General features: G+C 41.4%; 1 protein-coding gene across 2 annotated transcripts in view; it reads right to left on the reverse strand.

Annotated features, from left to right (window-relative positions):
* Positions 1-3,935: 3,935 nt before the first annotated feature.
* The window catches only part of PIWIL1 (piwi like RNA-mediated gene silencing 1), a 34,774-nt gene continuing 17,399 nt past the window's right edge, over positions 3,936-21,310 (reverse strand). The window contains exons 14-21 of one of the 2 annotated variants that reach the window (XM_036823585.1): positions 19,680-19,880; positions 19,463-19,566; positions 18,558-18,628; positions 18,245-18,398; positions 13,554-13,679; positions 11,462-11,609; positions 11,164-11,306; positions 3,936-4,627 (exon numbers count right to left, since the gene is read on the reverse strand). In XM_036823585.1, coding sequence (XP_036679480.1) covers positions 11,190-11,306; positions 11,462-11,609; positions 13,554-13,679; positions 18,245-18,398; positions 18,558-18,628; positions 19,463-19,566; positions 19,680-19,880 — 921 coding nt within the window. In that variant the 3' untranslated portion in view covers positions 3,936-4,627; positions 11,164-11,189. Of the gene's footprint in view, positions 4,628-11,163; positions 11,307-11,461; positions 11,610-13,553; positions 13,856-18,244; positions 18,399-18,557; positions 18,629-19,462; positions 19,567-19,679; positions 19,881-21,310 lie in introns of those variants that run through there. The other variant, XR_005016223.1, reaches the window with a different exon arrangement.

The raw sequence follows: 21,310 nt of genomic DNA on the forward strand, positions 1-21,310 counted from the left end.
GAAGAAACGAAGCACCCTTACCCTGCCTGGTGGGAAACGGGGCAGCGCGGCGCTGCTGATGGCGCGCGGCGAGCGGAGGGATGCCGCCGGCGCTCACGCACTCAACGACCTGTCCCAATGTGCCTACTAGGTTCCTCCTGAGGGTTCAGGTACAGCAAGGAGAGTGCCATCTCCCACAGCCCATCTCCATTCTGGGTCACCTACGTCATCTGTGGGTACTGGTAGTCCCGGGAGAGGCAGGGAAATGTCCTCGAGAAAGAAAAAGGGGCTGCTTTCCAAAGGCAAGAAACTGCTGAAAAAGCTGGGTGCAGTGAAATGATTCACGTGCTTCCGGACAACTTCCAAATCTATGTAATTTTCTTTAATTCCAAACTAGGGCTTTCATGACTCAAGTACTTCCTAAAAAACCAATCTTCTCCCCTGACACCAGTAGAGAAATGCTCTTTGCACCACCGTCCCCTTTAAACCCAGCGCCAGGACACAGGGCTGCTGGCGCTCCCGCCGGGCCTCCGCGCCCATCGCTCTTGTTATTGCCCGGGCCCTGGCGGGAGCTGGGCTGTCTCGCGAGCACGCAGGGCGGCCAGTAGCTCTTTGTAGCTCACTCCCTACCTGGGGTCCCAGTCTTTGTGCATTTGTCATCTGCCCTTAAAGGAATGATTTCAACCTCTCTCCCTTTTCAAAAAAGCTTGCCTCATGATGCATAACTCTCACTTTAACTCTGGTCTTGAAATTCCTAGTTTAATCGCCTTGATGTTCTGCCTTATAAATGCACAATGATTTGTACTGTCCAATAAAAACTACAGTGTACACTTTGTATGTGTTGTGCATTCAGTGCCCTTCACCCTCACAGACACAGTGGTTTGAAACCAAGTTGCACAGGCTGTGCAATTATAAGATCCTGGTTTTTTGTCTTTCGAAGCAAGCCAGGCAACACACAGGAAATGTTTACTTATTCAAATCATTTAAAAGAGAGGAGAGGAAGTAACTTCGGTAAAGTACCACTACTCCAACCTGCCAAAAAGCTGGTAACATTCATTGCTTTCAGTGTTACATTTTGTGGCATATGGATTTACGTTACTTTCATTATTTGTCAAAATGCCATACACAAATAATCAACAGTGAACAGCATACACGTAAAGCAATCCACATAATGCATAAGCCACACCAGAAACATACTAAATTTAAGTCTGTTCAAAATGATTCCATACCAATCTTCACCATTGGCACCTGAACAACAAAAAAAAAGATTTACAAAGTTGCCGGCAGATGTATTTGATGGTTACTATTTTGTAATTCGTGTCCACTTGTAAATTGTTTTTACTCTTTATACATACTTTTCAGACTGCCTTTCTTTTGTAATTTATGGAAGGTTTATAAATGAATGATGAAGCTTTCCCCATTGTGTCTTCAAAAACTATATTGTAAATTGTAATATAATAGTATGTGGTAGATTTATTAAAAGGAAATTACTCAATGTGTGGTTAAGTTCTGTGTGGGTGTGTGCATGTGTACAGCTAGTGTAAAATATTTTATAGAAATAAAATTTGTTATTTTATACAATGCCATTTATTCTGTATGTTTGTTTTTAACACTTTTTAAAAAAATCATAGCAGCATAACTGAGTTCCTCTCTCCTATATGTACAAGAAAAACTCTGTAACGTTACCTTTTCTGGCACTACTTTTTTTCTAAAATAATTCTGACCTGTGTTTTGGGAGTCATTTACAAAGTGCTGTCACCCTCGCATTGTTGGTGACAAGCCACTCAGTGGCAAAAGAAAGGTAATTCGCACCGAGTATTTCTTGTGAAATACTCACGTGCAACAAAGACGTCGAGAGTGAGTTCAAACCATATTCATAACATCTCCCTTTGGCAACTCCAGAATTCAAATGATCTGAATAAAGAGCTACACCAGCTAAATATAATAAAACACAGCTTAATTTTTCAAATACAAAGCATTTTCCTGAAATCCTTAATTATTTTAAAATTCTCCAAATAATAGGGTTTATTATCATTAAGAGGTAAAACCAATGTGCAAGGTGAAAATATAATTCAAATGCATAACTTTATGAAACTATATACAAGTATATAAAATAACTGCTATCATAATGTCACTCACATCGAACTATGTTTTCACCTAACGCATTTACAAAAAAAGGTTATGTTTGAATAATTGATGACAGAGAAATACTGCGTGATCTCACTCATATGTGGAACTTAAAACAGTCAAACAAACACTTAGAAGCAGAGGGTAGGATGGTGGTTGCCAGGGGCTGAGGGTGGGGGAAATGGGGAGATGTGGGTCAAACGGGACAAAGTTTCCGTTACACAAGATCAATCAATTCTGGAAATCTTAAGTTAAAAAAAAAAGCTGAAATGCTAGATTAAATAGAATGTCTTTAATTAAAAAATATTCCAGTTTAAGAAATATCAGTATAAGAAAGTCTACACAACAATGTGAATGTACTTAATGCAACTACACACTTAAAAATGGTTGAAATGGTAAACTTTATGTTACATATACTTTACCACAGTAAAAAGAAATTAATGACAATCTCTCCAAAAAAAATAATAAAATCAGTAAAAGTAACCAGGATTAAATCTTTTGAACACGTTTACAAATTTCCTAAAATCTGAAAATGTAGGCAAGCCCAAAGTGATAATGAGCTGGACTTGGCTTCGGTGAACACTACGAAACATTTAAGGAATACACACGGCCCACTGCACACAAATTCTTGCAGAGAAGAGAGAAGAAAGAAAAATGCCCAAACTCATGAGGCCAGCATTATCCTGATACCAAAACTAGGCAAAGACATTGTAAGAAAACTACAGACCAATAGCATCATGAATGTAGATTAGAAAAAAAATCCTTAGCAGATTGAATCCAACAATATATAAGGATGATACACTATATTTAACTGTGGTTCAACCCAGGAATGAAGGTTGGTTGAAAATGCTGAAGAAAATCAAGGTGTTTTACTGTATTAACAGAACAAAAGAGAAAAGCTACCCAGTCATTTCAATAAATGCAAGGAAAGCACTGGACAAAATCAACAGCTGTGCAGGAAACCAGGAAAATAAAGGAATTTACCTCAACTTGGTAAAGTTAACAGTCAACATACATAATGATGAAAGACTGACCACTTGCCCTTTCTGTCAAACAGAAAAACAACACAAGGATGACCATTTGACTACTTGTATTCAACACTATACTGGAGTTTTCTAGCCTTGCAATAAGGAAAGAAAAGGAAAGAAAAGTCATACACTTTTGAAAGGAAGAAGTAAAACAGTCTTTATTTGCAGATGACATTGTTTATGCAGAAAATGTTAAGGGATATCCACAAAACGCAGTTAGTACTAATAAGTGAATTTGGCAAGGTGACAGGGCACAAGGTCGACATACAAAAATCAATTGTATTTTTGTATAAATTGCATATTTTGTATCAATCTTCCCAGCAGGGAACAATTAGACAGAAATTGAAATATAGATATATAACTGATACAAAATAAAGGAAGAAATAAATGTAATCAGTTATAGTAGCATCAAAAACATGAAATTCTTAGGGACAAACTTAACAAAATACATACAAGACTTATATACTGAAAAATGTAAAACATTGCCTAAAGACTATGAAAAAGCTCCTAAATAGAGATATAAAAAATGTTAATGGCTTGGAAGATTCAGTATTGTTAAATGCCAATTTCCCTCCGGGTAAATCTACTGATTCAGTGAAATGCCAGTCAAGATTCCAGCAGGCTTATTCCAGAAATTGATAAACTGATTAAAAAATTATAAAGAAATGCAAATGACCTAGAATAGTCAAAACCATTTTGAAAAAGATGAACAAGGTGGAAAGACTAACGTTGCCTAATTTTGAGACTTACTATAAAGCTACAATAATCAAGGCAGTGTTGTTTGTATGTAAAATATAGCTATATATAAATTAAGATATATATAAATCAATGGAACAAATAGATGCTTACATATATAGTAAGTTCATTTTCAACAAAGGTGCCAAAGCAATCAATGGGGGAAATATGGTATTTTCTAGAAATTCTGCAGAAAGAAGGGGGATTCATAGGAGGGAAAACTGACTCTTACCCCATATGATACACAAAATTTAACTCAGAACATAGTCCTAAATGAAAATGTTAAAACTATAAAACTTCTAGAAGAAAACACAGGAGAAATTTGGCTAGAAAGATGTCTTATTCAGGACACAAAAAGCACAAGTTATAAGAGAAAAAACCCCTGATAACTGGACTCCATCAAATTTAAAAATATCTTCTCTTTGATACTTAAGAAAGCAAAACAGGAAGCCAGAAACAAAGAGGAAACATTCATAGTGCATATACCTGACAAAAGACTTTTACCCAGAATACACAAAGAAATTTTACAATTCAATAAGACCAACCAATTTAAAAGATAGTATGCAAAAGATCTGAGCAGCTACTTCATAGACGCTATAAGAATGGTTAATATGCACATAAAAAATGCTCAGTATCATTAGTCAGCAGGGAAATGCAATTAATAATCCAAATGAGATAACATTACACACCCACTAAAATGAAAAGACTGACATCATCGGAGACTGGCGAGGATGTGGAACCACTGGAACTCTCGAGCGCTGGAGGGGAGAATAGAAAAGGGTCCAGTCACTTGTCAGCTTATTATAAAGTCAGAGACACTTAGCATATAGGTCCAGCAATTCTACTTCTATGTATTTACCCAAAAGAAATAAAAACTATGTCCATACAAAGGCTTGAACAGAATTTTTCTAGAGTTTATAATAGCCCCAAATAGGAAACATCCAAAATATCCATCTGTCCATGGTGAGTAAACAATGTGAAATACAACCTTACAATGGAATACTGCTTAAGCAAACAAACCAATTAGACAAAACAGATAAATTTTTGAAGCACTCTGAGCAAAAGAAGTCAGATGCAAAGGAGTACATACCGTATGATTCCATTTACATGAAACTAGAGTAGGTCAAAGGCAGATCATTGTTGCTTGGGGTCAAGGTGGGAAGGACTGTTTGCAAAGAAGCAAGAAGGAACCTTCTGTGGGAGGGAACAGACATTTTTCTAAATCTTGAGGGTGGCAGAGACACTGGAGTGTATACATTTGTCAGAAGCTCATCAAGTTGCACTCACGTACATGTAAATTACAATAAAGTTGATTTAGAACAATGGCATGTAAGTTGGATAAGAGGGAACAGGATTAGAGTGCTCAAAGATTCTTGTCTTGTCCAGAAAGGAGGTATACATACTACTCCTATCCCCCAACCTCACAGGCCCCTGAGGCCAGATGGGAAGAGGCTGACCCCTCACAGAAAGGGTGAAAGCACGCAAACTCCTAAATCAGGTGGCTCGTAGCCCAGGAACGACCCTCTATGGGCTGGCTGCTTCCTGGGCAGGTGCAATCTCCGCTCACCGCAGGGCCAGGAGCCAAGTGCTTGCCTGTGCTAGGGCAGCCCTGCCACACCACAGCTGAGGCCATACCCCCTCCAAAGGGCTCCTTCCTGCCACACCTGATCGACCCTTGCACTGGACTTGGGTCAGGTGGGTGGGGAGCATGGGCAACGATGGACTGGGCAGGACCTCCTTTTCCAGGTACCCACGAAGAAAACAATCCAACAGCAGAACGTCTGGTGCTGAGGTGTGGCCAGAAGCTGTGACTTAGGATCCAGGTTTCTCGGAAGCCTGATTGGTTGTTACCCACATGGATGATTTCACTTCTTTGCCTTGTATAATATTATTCCAGCTGTTGCTAAGATTTCTGAGTGTTCCTTGTTGCCCACATGGATGATTTCACTTCTTTGCCTTGTATAATATTATTCCAGCTGTTGCTAAGATTTCTGAGTGTTCCTATGTCCAAGTCCCAAGCCAAGAGTCTCACTTACGAGAACTGGGTGGGGGCTTGCCATTAGGAATTTTTAAAGCCCTCTGGTGACCAGAACATACAGCGCAGGACGAGAACCACTGTGGAGTATACAGGGGCCCCTTGACATTAACATGCATAAGAAGTACAAGGGCTGGTTGACTGAGTTAAGGGTTACATTAGTTATTTGTCCTTTCAATAAATATTTGAGAACCTGTTACGTGCCAGACATTGATGAAGACACTCTGAGACAACAGTGAACAAGACACAAAGATTACTGCCCTCCTGGATTCCTAGAATCATTTGCATTCTAGTGGGGGAGGAGAATATAAAAAGCACAAGTAATATACTATTGATACCAGCAAAGCTGGAGAGAGCAGAAAGGCTATGTCTCTATGCCTGTGGGATGCTAAAAATTTAGAAAGTGGTCCCTCTGCTGGTGACATCTTAGGTGACCTGAAGGAGCATGTGGAAATCTGGGCCTGGAGCACCAGCAAAGGTCCTTGGGCAGGATGAGGGCACCTGGGCGGTCTGTGAAGAGCAGGACGGCACAATGCCACACCCTCGCAACGACTGTCTTCCTGAGATGGGAACCCACTGCAAGACGAGCAGGTGTGTGACTTGATCACTTTGTTGCAAAAAGACCACTTTAGGAGGCTGTGATAGTAATTCAGAGACAGTGGTGGCTTGGAAGAGGGGACAGGAACAGTGGCTGGATATTCATGACATTTTGAAGGCAGAGCTTATAAGATTTACTGAGGAACCCAAAGTGTGACACGAGAAAGACAGGACTCAAGGAAAGATGCCAAGGGTTTTGGTCTGAACATCTGGAAAAATGCAGTTCCAATTAACTGAACTGGAGCAGGTCTGAGAGAAATCACAGTTCAGTTCCAGGCATATTAAATTATTCAACCAGAGGTTCTCATAGTGCGGCCTGGGGACCCCTGGGGTACCCTGAGACTCTTCCAGGGTTCTATGGTCAGAACTATTTTCCTACTGTTGCCAGAGCTGACACCAGATTCTTGCTCAAAACCTGCCAACCCCTCCCTTGAACAGGAACTAACATATCTCTTTAAGTCACAGGGTCCCAAGACAAAGGAACTAAGCGACATGAAGAGAAAAACAAAAACCAGCTAGAACCAGCTAGAACCAAGATGGCAACGAATCTGACCTTCAACAGACCCAGAGTCTCATCTACGCTGTTTTTACTACGTCAGCTACTAAGTGACACACCTACCAGCGGCCATGACCGGAAGTTGCCGACCAAAAAAGGACAGAGAAAGGGTGGCATCCCGTTTCAGGGAAACCCCGCCCCTTCCCCCGAAGAACAATGCGAATGCCTCCCCGGCATCAGCCTCGCTCCTCCCCGCACTGTCCTTATTCTTTAAAATCAAATCCCTCTCGCCACATGAGCGTGAGTGAGAGGTTGACCTGTGAACTAACTTCCCACTTCTCCATTCCTTGGCCATTGAATAAAGCTTGCATTGCACTGATCTCAGCTTCAGTTTTCTTTTTGGCTGTGTGAACCCTAACGGAAAAGAACCTTCCCTGCCAAGGCAGAGGGTCTGGGCTGGGCTAGGACCAGAGTAGGGGACCACAGGACCTAATTTGTTAACACTGAGGTCATCTGCCTTTTTCATTCTTATTCTCTCACGAGTGTACAGTAGTTTCTAGAGGCTTCATGACATGACGACAGCATCAGTCTAACAGTTAATGGAATGTGGGTTTCCGTATCGTTTTTAAAATACAATTTCTAATATACAATTAATAAATATAACCCGAATAAACAAAATCTCTCTGGGTCCTCAGCAATTTAAGAGGGTCAGGAAGTTCCTCGACCAAAGAGTTTGAGAACCACTGAATCAGACACTCGGAGACATCTGACTGTAGGAGGCCAGGCCTGGAGATGTAAATTGGCAGCGGTTTCACAGAAATGAGTTAGGAGACTGAATGGAATTACCGAGGGAGGAAGAGTAGAAAGAAACTCTTTTCTTACTGCTTCTCAGAGATCCTACTTCTGAGCCTGGAGGCACTCCAACATTCTGAAGTTAGGGAGACCAGGAAGAACCAGCAAGAGACCGGGAATGCCGGGAGGCAGGATGGGGGGTCTCAGACAGAGGCTGCGGTCTGGAGCTCCCACTGGACTTTGGCTGCAGGCAGCACAGGGTGCTGGGAGGGGCAGCGTGACCTGGGCAGGGGCACTGCAGCCCAGGGGGCCACCAGCTTGCTACAAAGCAGCCGCACGTGGACTCTCCACTGACTTCATCACTTCACAATGTTAGCATTTCTCTGTTTTTCACCCTGGATTTTTAAACGATTTAATTGGGTTGGAATGATGAATGCAAACAGACCTAGACCCAGCCCTTGAAATATTGTATCTGAATGACAATATTATAGCTACATGAAAGAATTAAACCTTAAAAATGCACAGACTTCTGAAGATTCGTATCATAGCATCAGGCTGAAACTGATGTTGAGACAGACTTTCTATTCAACCCAGAGAGAACAAAGACACTATTTCCCGACAGAAATTCCAGAATCCTCAAACAAGATTTCTATGAGCTCTAGGGAACAGCATGTAAAACTAACAGAAAGCTTCAATGAGGGGCACATTTTTGGAGTTTTGAGGGGAAACAAACCCCGTGTACCCAGAAAAAACTAGGCAGATTACCCGTCGTGATGCACTTGAGGAACCACCCCCAACAAACTGCTTCATCACCTAAGGAACCGCCAGGTTGGATGGGTCAGACCAGGCACCGAGAAGGGAGAACCTGAAGTGTCTTTAATGCTAAGGCCTTCGGAAGTAGAACTCGGGTGTGCATGTTTCTCTTTTAAGGAAGAAGCCTGGATTTCAGAGTTTTGGCTTTGTTCTTTGGAAGCACTGCAATCAATTCCCTTACAGGTGCTCGGCTGTACTTGTCCCTCTAGGGACCAGGGCAACTCCTGCTTCCATCACGAGCTGACCTGCTGTTAAACAAGCAGAGGAGGCGCCCAGGAGGCGTCCGCTGTGCTCACTTGTCTGTCCCGTCGTCTGGTTGCAGCACCTAAGTTTTCCTTTGGGGAGCCACTCCCCTACCCACTCCCAGACGGGCCTCATCTGACCCGGCAGCTACTGAGTCCCTATCAGGGCCGTGTGTCCCTCAGGTTCAAGGATGTGCAGACAGCCTGAGTTTTGCTGCAACCATTGTGGACGAGGTGTTCCTTTTCACTGCAGTGAGGCTGAGACATACATCTAGGTTTTGTGACCATCTTTGTAATCCTACCTGATTAGAACCAACCCAGAAGGAAGCAGAGCGAGAGACAGATCCCCGATAGCATTCCATCAGCTAGGTTCTATACACCTTCTCAACCGGCATTTGCCCAGATTCCCGGACAAACCACCCGGGATGCGTTTAATAGTTCACCTGGCCTCTCCCCTACGAGTTGTGATTCCTGGATCTGATCTGGAGCCCAGTAGTCTATGTTATTTCAAAGCAAGCAAGGCCACGTTTAACATTCCATTTGGGAGCCACTGCCTAGGACAACTTGAGAAAGCCAGTCAATAACCCTTGTTGGCTTTACGTGAATTTGAGGCTTTTTTGGTCCCTTGCAAAAAAAAGGCTTTATGACATAGTGAGGGTCTTTTGAATACTGCAACTTTCCCGGAATTACCACATTTATCAATTTTTCATAGTTTTAAAGATATTAAAGCCTTTCAACTTTAAAGGATAGTTTAAAACCTGCCAAGTATGAGACTTTAATGACTTAAGTTACTGACTAGCCCTAAAAATCCATAAATAAAAGCTGCCCCAAATCAATCTTTTGCAGTTGTATAATTAGACTTCCTTATGTTCCTTAATACTGTGACAACATTTAGCAACTTTCATCGATTTTACTGTCTTTATTTGGCATTCTTCTGAAACGTCACAATCTCCTGTGTTTCATTCCTTCTAACGTCTAGAAATCAAACAGGTTAAGGAACCTCGGCTAATAGCCAAAAACAATGTTAACAACAGCTATTAGCTCAAAGAACTAAAGGGAAAATAAAATGGTTTTCATTCACAATATGTTAGTAAGGCTAAATCCAGAAGGCAGCTATTCAATAAGAACAAGCACAGGAATGGTAAGGCAGGGAACGTTACTGAAGGGCACTCGTTGAAATCAGAGTCCGTGTAGCTTGTGTGTGATCGTGAAGGTCCACACCCATCACACTCGCAGGCCGTGTGTAAAGGCGCCTCACGCACACAGCCACTCATGGACTTCGGGCCTGCTCTTTGCAAGGTTCCCTGAAAATTCCTACACGTGTGTAGGTGTGAATAATTACAACTGTCAACTTCACAAAAACACAGACTTCTTAGTCTGCATTTTCTTACAAGTTAAGGATTTCCAGTCTTATACTGTTAATTTTGAGGTGGCAGCGTTTCCTGACAGTTTTACTCTGAAGTTCATAAGTAACACAAATTTAGCTTTTATAAATGGAATTGTGTCCTCTGAGTGCACTCTCCAGCAGTTTTAAAAAATATAATAAATGGAAAGAAAATGCATATGCTTTCAGTAAAAACAAAAACTACACTGTTATTCAAACAAGATGACAATCACTGCAATTTTATTTTATAACAAATGGAATGATGTCCCAGTTGCAAAAAAACAGTAATGTTAATATAGACTACTGGCCTCTTTTATTAAGGAGTCTTAAAATGTATCTTTGGACAGAAATTTAAAACTTTCAACTATCTTCTTTTTTAACCCCCATGACACCTAGCCCCCAAAATGAAATAAAAATAAGCCTATTTCTCCACAGTCTCACGCCTTTCCTATACCTTGTATAGGTTATTTAATGGCAGCTTCTTCTTTAAAATGAGATCATCAGACGCTCAAATAAAATCCTACCTATGACTGTGCTGAGCCTCCACCTTATGCCTTTTCTCTCCTTTAAATTCAAAATAAATATTTCAAAAGTAAGGTTAATATAGCCTTACAAGTAGGACTTGCTCACTCCTGAAAGCACTTTCAAGTAAATCCCAACTTTTCCAATACTTTAAGAGTCTGTTTATAATACAAAGCACCTTATCCACACTTTTTTTTCAAAACAAAAAATCCTCACAGCCTATTTACGAGAATCAAACAAGATAAAATATAAAATCCTAATTTTTACCTATAAAATAAGTCAATTAATAGCACTGTTAGAAATAAGACTCTAGATCTCCTAATTTCCTTCCCAAGTTTCACCTGGAAAGATAACAGTTAAAAAACAGAAGCTTAAAAAAATCCCCAAGTTATAATTTCACAAAGAAAACAAACCGCTACATCTTGTCTTCTTCTGTAGGTTAGAGGTAGTAAAGACGATTTGACAGTGACAGGTTGGGCTCTCTGTGAATGCTCTGGCCAACGAGGAAAGCCAGTTTGTGGGCATACTGGCAAGGAGCAGGAACACGAATGACACCCTTCAGTGGGAAAAGAAAAGGTTCTGTTACTCTGAATCTAGCTCTCTAAATTGAAATCTCTGTATTAACTGTAAAAGCCTTAGACAACACAGCAATTCCATTTTGAAAAGTGAGTCTCATTGATGTGAATAAACATCAATTAAAAAAATACTTACTGGCCAGTTATAATAGACATGACATAGCTTGTAAGTTAACCTCTGTATGTGGTCTGGCTTCAGGCCACTGTTGTCATAGATGACGTTATAATGTGTGGGAGAAACACTACCACTTCTCACTGCCTGGCTCACGATAAAAAAATCATACCTGGGATTACAAAAGAAAGAAACACATGGGTGTAAGGCTCATCTTTTTGAAAGCTAAAATTAAGATGGCTCAAGTTTCTTACAGTGAAAAGATCGGGTATACTAAAATGTAACGTCATCTTCTCAAAACATAATGTGCTTCCTTGAATTCAGAACTTGTTATTCACGAACCATTTTGGAATGCTTACGTGTGAAAGAGGTTTAAGATACTACTACTATTTATATTTTTAAACATCTATCACTGATGCCTCGGGGCATTAACAAACATCCGACACGGCTGCTAGTCACGACGGTGCCACTGAGCCGGGTCGCCGTTTCCGCTCCACATCTGAGGGCGATGGCTGGGTGGCAACAGGCTCTAGAATCGAGAACCAAGTGTGCAAACGTAAAGGAACATCAGGTTTTCACTTGTTTGTTTTTTCATTTTTTTGGTACCAATTAAACATCAGTCCAGAGATATTGTAATCTGACCTGATACAGATATTAAAAAATTAACTCTAATTTATTATGTCCATTGAAACTAGACAAATTTTAAAATCAGAATTGATCTACAACAGATTACTGTTATTTAGCAAAATGAGGCTTCCAGAAATGTTAAATGACGTGCCCAAAAGAACAGAGAAATCACAAAAGAGCTAGACTCAAAACCTCTGTTCCCAGTTTAGGCACGTTATTATCGTTCAAAGTGGACTTCTCCAAGTATTTGAGTAGTAACAGCAGCTGTTAAGTTTTAAAGAACATCTAGTAAAAAGTAATCAAATTTTTTCACACTTCATAGTTCAACTTGGATTTTACCCAAATTGTTAAAAAAAAATTATGTCTTTAGGTCAACGTTACAGCTGAGCTTTGGTTATCAGAGTAGTAGTAATGTTAGAAGTATCGTGAGGTCGCTCTGAATCATTAAAGAGAATCCTACAGGAAGTGAAACTGTAGTATCTTAGTTACTATCTTGGCCATTCTGTCTTCCTCCTTCAGTGATTTTCCCCAACAGGTTAGAATCCTTCTGATAACTAACACCTGCCCGAGAGAAAGACACAATCCAAGATAATGCATCTTGAAATAAAAATTTCTATACATTGTCAGATAACAGGACTAAATAGAACTAAAACCTGTATTATCATTTGTCTACATAAATTTAGTACAGTAATGCCTCATTTACCTAAGGTTCACACAGGAGAAGTGTTCCACATTTAAACTTTGCACCTAGGCTGACACTTTACCCTGATTAAAGTTGCCCTTTTTAAAAAGGGCTCCAAAAATTTATGTATGAAGACAGAACCATCACAGCTGTTCACGCTCATGAAGAGGGCATCAACGTGGACCAATGACTTGCTGTCGTGAACATGACTTGCTGCCTTGTACTCCATCCCCCACAAAGGGGTTTTTGAGGAACCAAATTTCATGACTTTACAGTTGAATCCTCATGTGCTAATAAGATCATTACCGTGTGCCCCTGAATGTTCTAGTTGGCTTTCTTATGGCAGAGTGCAGCTCTCGGTTACGTAAAAAGTGTTTGCTCAGAAGCCACTTTTCTACCTGCAACTGTGTTTCAGATGACACACTCTGACCTGTGGGTAACTAAGTGCACCACAGATCTAAAAATTTTGATTGGAAAATAACAATCTATGGATGAGGTTACATATGTAAAAAAAAAAAATGCAAAAGCAATCTAGAGCAGCTGTTCTTAAACTCAGTATGTATAACTAATAGCACAAACAATAACCCGCCTCCCCCCAGAGAGAAATGGCACAGAAACCTCTGTTCACCATTTCAGAGACTAAGTTAATAAATCATGGGCATTATTAGATCAAACTAATGAAAGACTTTAGTATTTATAAGAAATAAAGTATAAGAACTATCAAGTAAATGTGTTAAAGGTGATAAAGTACAGAGGCTATGCTAAAAAACAAAACAGAAACCAATCTTCATCTAATACAGAACTTACCATTCTGGTCTGGTAACCTCTACATCAATAACTGTTCCAGGAAGTGGATTTTGAAGTCTTCCTCCAGACTGGGCAAAAAATCTGGCGTTCACTCGTTTCTTCACCACAATGACCGTCAGTCTTGGGCTTAAGACGGTGATGAATGTAACTGCATTTAGTCAGTCATATTTTCGGGACACTGAAGCATTCATACATTCATACACTCCATTTAAAAGGAAACACACATCCCTCTTGGGGCATACTAGCTATCCCAGTTGTGAAGGAAGATTCCACAACTTGTAAGGGCGTGGAGTTAGGGCCAGGAAAATACTGTGAGTAGAAAATAAAATGGCATATTTGGGCCCTGTGACTCAAGGTCATGTAGATGTTTAATCATTAAACCAAGCATATGACATACCTGTCTCATGAAAATGTTAAACCCAGCATGTTTTTAAAGTTCACAGTTTGAAAGCCTTTTCAGTGGGCATTTTCTTCTGTGTGGAAAGTAAGATATTAACTCTAAAATCTTTGACAGGTAAGCTAATTTGAGCAGTCTCAAAGTCTAACTTCCTGCCTTTCAAAATGACTGGCTGACAGCATATCGGGGATCTCTGTCTCTCCCGGCTCAGTCACTCCTCAGCCCACCACACAGCAGCACCAGAATACTGCCGTTTCCCCTCTCCCTCCCCTGCCCCATTCTGCAGGTGGTTTCCCATGTCAAGACTAAACTCCTCTCGCCTAGGGAGCTTTCAGCTCTGTGTCACGTTAGATCCACTGCCTCTACATGCCTTTTGGCTCTCCTGAGGGCAGCCCTGTAACTGCCAGTATGCATTCAGCTTGAATACCCTTTCTATCCATCTCTTAAAGGTTCATTTCAGATTCACTGTCTGACACAGTCACACTGTATACACATATCCGTTTGGGAATAAATGAATTAGAACACGTCAAGCACTTAGATGGGTGCTGGCATGTAATAAACTTTGATAAATATTATGATTTTCAATACCTCAAGTTTCCTGTGCTCTTTTTCCAGCTGGAACATTAGTTCCTTAAGAACATAAATATACTTTATTGTAAACACTGGGAAGCAGAGGGCTTCACATGCAGTATGGACCTGGCTGGTGATGTCTGACTTGGGTAGGTAGTTCACAGCACACTGTCTAGACTGATGGTCTGAAAGATCCCCAAATGGGAACTTCTGTTCAATCATAAACTTAATGTGCTCCTTCATGGTAGAAGTAACCCAATATACAAGGGGCAGGAAAGTGATTCTACTTAAGTAAATGGAGGAACTTTTTAGGAATATCACTATCTACCCATGTACAATAGACCTCTCACTGCCCAGCTACAGCAGATCTGGATATAACAGAGCCACAGTCTCAGGAATCAAAAGACAAAGTGGGGCTTCCCTGGTGGCACAGTGGTTAAGAATCTGCCTGCCAATGCAGGGGACACGGGTTCGAGCCCTGGTCCGGGAAGATCCCACATGCCGCGGAGCAACTAAGCCCATGCACCATAACTACTGAGCCTGTGCTCTAGAGCCCACGAGCCACCACTACTGAGCCCACGTGCCACAACTACTGAACCCACACGCTTAGAGCCCACGCTCCGCAACAAGAGAAGCCACTGCAGTGAGAAGCCCGCGCACCGCCACAAAGAGTAGCCCCCGGTTGCCGCAACTAGAGAAAGCCTGCACGCAGCAACGAAGACCCGACACAGCCAAAAATAAACAGTAATAAATAAAATTAAAAAAAAAAAGAATCCGCCTGCCAATGCAGGTGACACGGGTTCGAGCCCTGGTCCGGGAGGATCCCACATGCCACGGAGCAACTAAGCCCGTGCACCACGACTGCTGGGCCTGTGCTCTGGAGCCTACGAGCCACAACTACTGAAGCCCGTGAGCCTGGAGCCCATGCTCTGCAGCAGGAGAGGCCACCGCAGTGAGAGGACCATGCACCGCGACGAAGAGTAGCCCGCGGTCGCTGCAACTAGAGAAAGCCCACGTGCAGCAACGAAGACCCAACACAGCCATAAATAAATAAATAAATAAATAAATTAAAAAACAAAAGACAAAGTGGATTTTAGTCCTGTGACATCACAAGAAATGATTTAGCAAATGTGGTGACATAAAGACAAGTCACAAGTATGCTAAAGTGACTTTTTGATTTGTCCTTATACCAAACATTCTAAATCAACTAATCCATGATGCATCTTTATAAAAAGTTAACATCAACATTTCAATTAAAAAACAAACACTGTGGTTCTAAGGATAACTACAAATATTACAGTCCAAACTCTGCATTTCTTCAAAGTGAGGAATAATTCTTGGATATTGTTCTACTTTATATACAACTCCAAACTTCTTTCTAGATGAATTGCCCACTATTTATTGAGTGCTTACTGGGCAGTGTGTGACATACATTAAACACTCTGACTTACTCCTTTCGTCAGCCTCGGTTAAGTTGCCTCCCGTTCCACAGATGAAGGCAAAGCTGGGATTAACCCGACTCTGGTTTTAAGACATATGGCTCCTGCTCACTAATCTCTGCAGCCACCAAGCAACAGCGCGGTTCACGACGTGAAATCCACTTCAGGCAATGGTCTGCTATACACCAGTCCAAGCAAGCAGTTTACATCCTCCCTCCCTGCAACATGTGCTCCTATTCGCTCAAGGGAAGCTGAGCAGGAAGTCCCACCAGCCTCCTCGGGCCCAGTTCCACCCCCTTGGAGAGGAGGCCGCGTCCACAGATACGCACTTACAGGGCTAGAGTCTCCTCTTTGAGAACTATTCCTGCCAGTCCTTCTGGGACCCAACCCAAAGGGCTCAAAAGACTCAAAGAACCAGAGATGCAGGCCCCAGCAGGGACAACAGTGTTATGTTTCCAGTATCCCAAATATTCAGCCTGAGGAAATAAGATGAGCTTGCGCTATTACCTCTACTCTTCACTTCTTGAAATTTTCCTTTTCTCTAGATAAGAGAAAAAAAGCAGCTAAGACTAGAAAATTGAGTGCTAAAGAAGTAAACAACTAAAAAAAAAAAACCTAAGAAAGCAGCGGTTCATCTGAGCCCTTCCTCTACTCCCTTCCACCACATCACCCCTCCCCATAAGGACAGAAAATCTAAGGGAGAAAACACAAGTTAAGGCTTACAAAACTTCAGAAACCAAAATAAAATAAATACCATTATTTTAATGAGAAAATATAAGCACTAGGAATTTTAAGAGGACAGGAAAGAACATTAACCTTCATTTGCAAAATATTATAAAATGCCTATTAGCATTTTAATCTGAAACGCGATTACTTCAAAAGAGGTAAAAACACCCCCGACAAGCTCTGAGAACTTATGGCATAATGGTCTCATTTTAAGAAATGTGCAGAATCAACACTTAGAAGAGGCCTTTCAGAATCTGGCCAAAGAAGACCTGGAAGCGCCTCCAAGTTAGCTAGGAATACGCTCTCAATGCTCATCCCATGGGCCTACAGATCACAGCGAGCCCAGGTGCAGTCAGATGACTTTCAAAATCCCTCATTTTTTATAATGATAACAAATACCGGCTGAAAAAGTCTGGCAAAAATAATCAGTGCAAGCACATAGAAACAGGTCTCCTGGATTTCCTAAGCACCCTTAAAAATCAAATCCACACATCTTTAATACATTATGCGCTAAGCTCTTACTAAACAGTCCCTGATCTGGACCTCCTTACAATCTGATAAAGAAAATAGCAAAAGTTAAACAATGTAACTTATTAAAACAGCTATCTTGAGATGGCATGCAATTTACCGCCCAATAGCAGGAACAATGACCTCTGTAGGAGAGCAGAGGAGGGCGAAACCCAGCACAGCTTTCAAAGGAGAACGCGGGCAGCATTCAGTTATGAGGAGCACTAAGTACCCTGGGCTGTGCAGACCGCCTAAAAGGGCGAAGCAGAACCATCTCCCCTGTGAGACCAAACACACGCCAATCATCTTACCCACCAAGCGCCAGGCCAGCTGAGTTCACACAGAAACCAAACAAGTATTTACGGTACAGTGAGGTAGAAAAAAAAAGTTAAGACTATTTGGAATACATATTCCAATAACCAATTCTGTGGATGCCTACGGATGTACTGGGTAATCAGACCCTCGTACTTCAAGGCTCTAGGAGAGAAAGGCGGCAGCAGACGATCGGTAAAGGCATCTCCATGCGTCATTCCTTGAAGGAGCTCCCCCTCTACATTTCCAGCCTGCCCCTCCTCCACGAAAAATTCTCCACGAGACACCCCCCCCAACCCAAACCTCTTCCATTACCTCAAGTCTGACCGCACCTGTAAGGTTAGATTCTCACCGGTTCACCCTGTGACATTATTTTCAAAGATACAAAAGTGTACTTTTAATTTTTATTATTTATTTATTTATTTATGGCTGTGTTGGGTCTTCATTTCCGTGTGAGGGCTTTCTTCTAGTTGTGGCAAGCGGGGGCCACTCCTCATCGCGGTGCGCCGGCCTCTCACTATCACGGCCTCTCCTGTTGCGGAGCACAGGCTCCAGACGTGCAGGCTCAGCAATTGTGGCCCACGGGCCCAGCTGCTCCGCGGCATGTGGGATCTTCCCAGACCAGGGCTCGAACCTGTGTCCCCTGCACTGGCAGGCAGACTCTCAACCGCTGCGCCACCAGGGAAGCCCCCAAAAGTGTAATTTTATAAAGAGACAATGATTACATTTCGCATGCTTACCTGTAACCTCTACCAACAGATTTTAGGCAATCCAGAAACTGTGGTACTTCATAGTTCACCAATGTTTTAAGCTGACCGTCTCCTACGCCATCCCGATACACGATAATTCGACTAGGCATGTATTCATTGCAGCTATTCCAAGCCCTCAGAGCAGCTGAAAGAAAGCCAGACAAGTTTTAACTACATTAACACAGAACAAAAATATGCTTCTACCAAATTCTAGGCACAGGTTTTTTTCAGAAACATAGCTTTAAGACAATTTCTTGAAGACTCTAGTTCAGAGGCCAGACGGAAACCACAAGAGGAGACTCACCTTGCAAGCAGACTTTGAGCCCATCTACTAGCTCTTGCCCTCTATCTTGAAATACACAGCGAGAGAACCAGCTATTCAGAGAAAAAACATGGCAGCGGTGAGAATGCAACTGTCTAGAAGTTTTTCACTTTTGAATCATTCTTTATCTATGTTACCCTTAGCAAATCATGTTCTTTAACTTCCTTTTTGAAATCTTAAGCAGAAGGGACAAGATACAGGAAATCGTCATAAAGTTTTCTTTCATTATAAATCAGTCCCATAATTCCATCACTGAGAAGAAAATAAAATTTAAGCCAGAGATGCCTCCTAGGTTTACACCTCAAAACACACAGAAGCACACTCTTACTACTATGCTCTTGATAAAAGATACTTTTCTAAAAGATAAAACACCTTGAAATATGCCCATTAGGAACGCTATCACATCAATGCTTCAATTTTCATTCTTCCTATTCTTGGCAATTCTATTAGTTCTAAGAAAAGCACTGAAAAATAATTTCACTATGTCGAAATACAAGTGACTGGGTAAACTCAAGTGGGTTTTCCAAAATAAAGTTAACATGACAACTTGAAATTACATTCAGTGGTCAATAAAATTATTAAAGAAGTTTTTAGAGACAGTCACATTTAAAGAGATGCATCCTCCCCGCAAATACAAATACTAAAATAACCTGAAACGCAGTCTGACCACTACATCAGGTTAAGGGCCAGTGAAGGACATTAAAAATGGGAGGGTAGCTAATAACTGGTTTCCTTTTCTAACTTCTCTCTTTTACTGGATCTAACGTAAGAGAAATCAAGGTAAAGAATTAACACGACCCCTGTCCTCCCCAGACGCTGGCCCCTGGACTCGTGGCCTGTGTTGCCTACGTCTAGCAGTTAATCTGCAGCTACCAAAGCCCACTCACCGGGTCATCCCTTCATTGATGCTTGCGACAAAGCCTGCAATTGACCTCCGTCCAGCTGTGGTGTCATGGTAGCAATCAATGCCAACTATCATGGCTAGCTTTAGCTTTAACAAAAACATCGTTATGTTAGATACAACAGAGTACCAGCAGTATTTAAAAATTCCATTTTTCTTAAATAACAATGAAAACTTTTATCCACCAATTAAGTCAAACTTACAGGCATATCAACCCTCCAAAGCTCTCCTCCCATCTTGCAGTTCATCTGCAGGGCGATCTTTGTAGCAATGGCCATGACAGTCTGTTGTTTGCCTAAGGTTCGGGCCACCACACACTGACTTGGAGTAGGGCAATCTGTACATAAGTATTTTTTAATAGCATCATATTTGTCCTTCCGACTGCTTGATAACAGACAAACAACCTAAAAACGAACAAAACGCCCTCATTACAAAGAATTAGGAAACTTGATAATTAAGTTCAAGGAAGAAGACAGCAAACCAAACCCACAAAATCATTTACTTTACTTTTCATCTCTGCCATGTAGCTAGTAAGTATGACCTCAACTTTTAGCTAATGCTCATTACATTCAACTAGGTAATAGATACTAATAAAGAAGGCATGTTAAGCAAATAATTCAAAACTTGAGAACTTAGTTAAATATGCTCTATTGCCAGCCTGGACTACTTTAGAGGTAGGGAATAGGGCAAAACAAATTAGTGATAACCTACAGGTGGACAAATAAAAGATTTTCTAAAATGCTCACAATTTTCTTACTCATGACCCACCTAGAATCATGGCTTTTAAACTTTTAAAGCTCTGGCTTGAGAATACGATCAAACGATGAAATTTCCTAGGAAGTCCATGGGCAACGCTGGGGAAGCTGAAGTGCCTGATCTAAGCAGGCCCCTGCCCCCAACTGGAAGATGGTAGCCAAAGGGCACAGGCTTGCAGCTGGAAGCTGAGTTCTGAGGACCTACTGTACAGCGTGGTGATCGCAGCTAACAGCGCTGTATTATACACCTGAAAGGTGCTAAGGAAGTGGCTCTCTTGAGTGTTACCACCACATACACAGAAAGAACGGTAATTATGGGAGGTGATGGAGGTGTTAACTAACCCTGTGTGGTCGTCATTTCACAACACATACACGTATCAAGTCATCACACTGTACACTTAAAACTCAATGTTACATGTCAAGTACATCGCAAAACGGCTGGAAAATCAACCAACCAACCAAGCCACCCACACCTGCCCAAATTTTGAGGATTCAAGTTTAAGTTTTGGAGTTGAATCCAGCTCTTTAACTCATTGCTGTATTCTCCAATTTACATTCTCAGATTCTTATCTTTCTTTCCATGGCCCCCAATAAAATCATTTTCCTACCCTAGGTGTCTCTATTATTCCAGACAACCTAACAGTAGTTTGCCTGTGGCGTTTAAGTATGAGATAAAGGACTAAAAGGAATCCATTAGAAGAAGCCAATTCATTTCTTGGGTTTAAAGCAACACAGATATGCTGTTTATCATTAAATTTGTCTTTGCCACCTCATTCATTATACTTAAGTGTAACTACAGATACCCTAACTATACTGTGTGTGCTGAACAGCTGGTTACTGTTTTTTACTCTTGTGCCTTTTCTCCCCCCCGATTTTCTAGAATAATTAAAGCGTCTGAGTCCGGGAAAATTTAAGATGGCTTTGCTGTTCTCCACCCCTTGTTCACAGGGCACAACAACAAGCTCCTAGGCGCACAAGTAAAGCCGCATTGACTCAGCTATCTTAGGTAGGTCAAGTACGTATGTCGTGACCGGTTTGGGAACCTAATTATCACATTTACAACAATGGACTCAAGTTCT

This window comes from Balaenoptera musculus, chromosome 14, assembly GCF_009873245.2.
Source record: "Balaenoptera musculus isolate JJ_BM4_2016_0621 chromosome 14, mBalMus1.pri.v3, whole genome shotgun sequence".
NCBI lineage: Eukaryota > Metazoa > Chordata > Mammalia > Artiodactyla > Balaenopteridae > Balaenoptera > Balaenoptera musculus.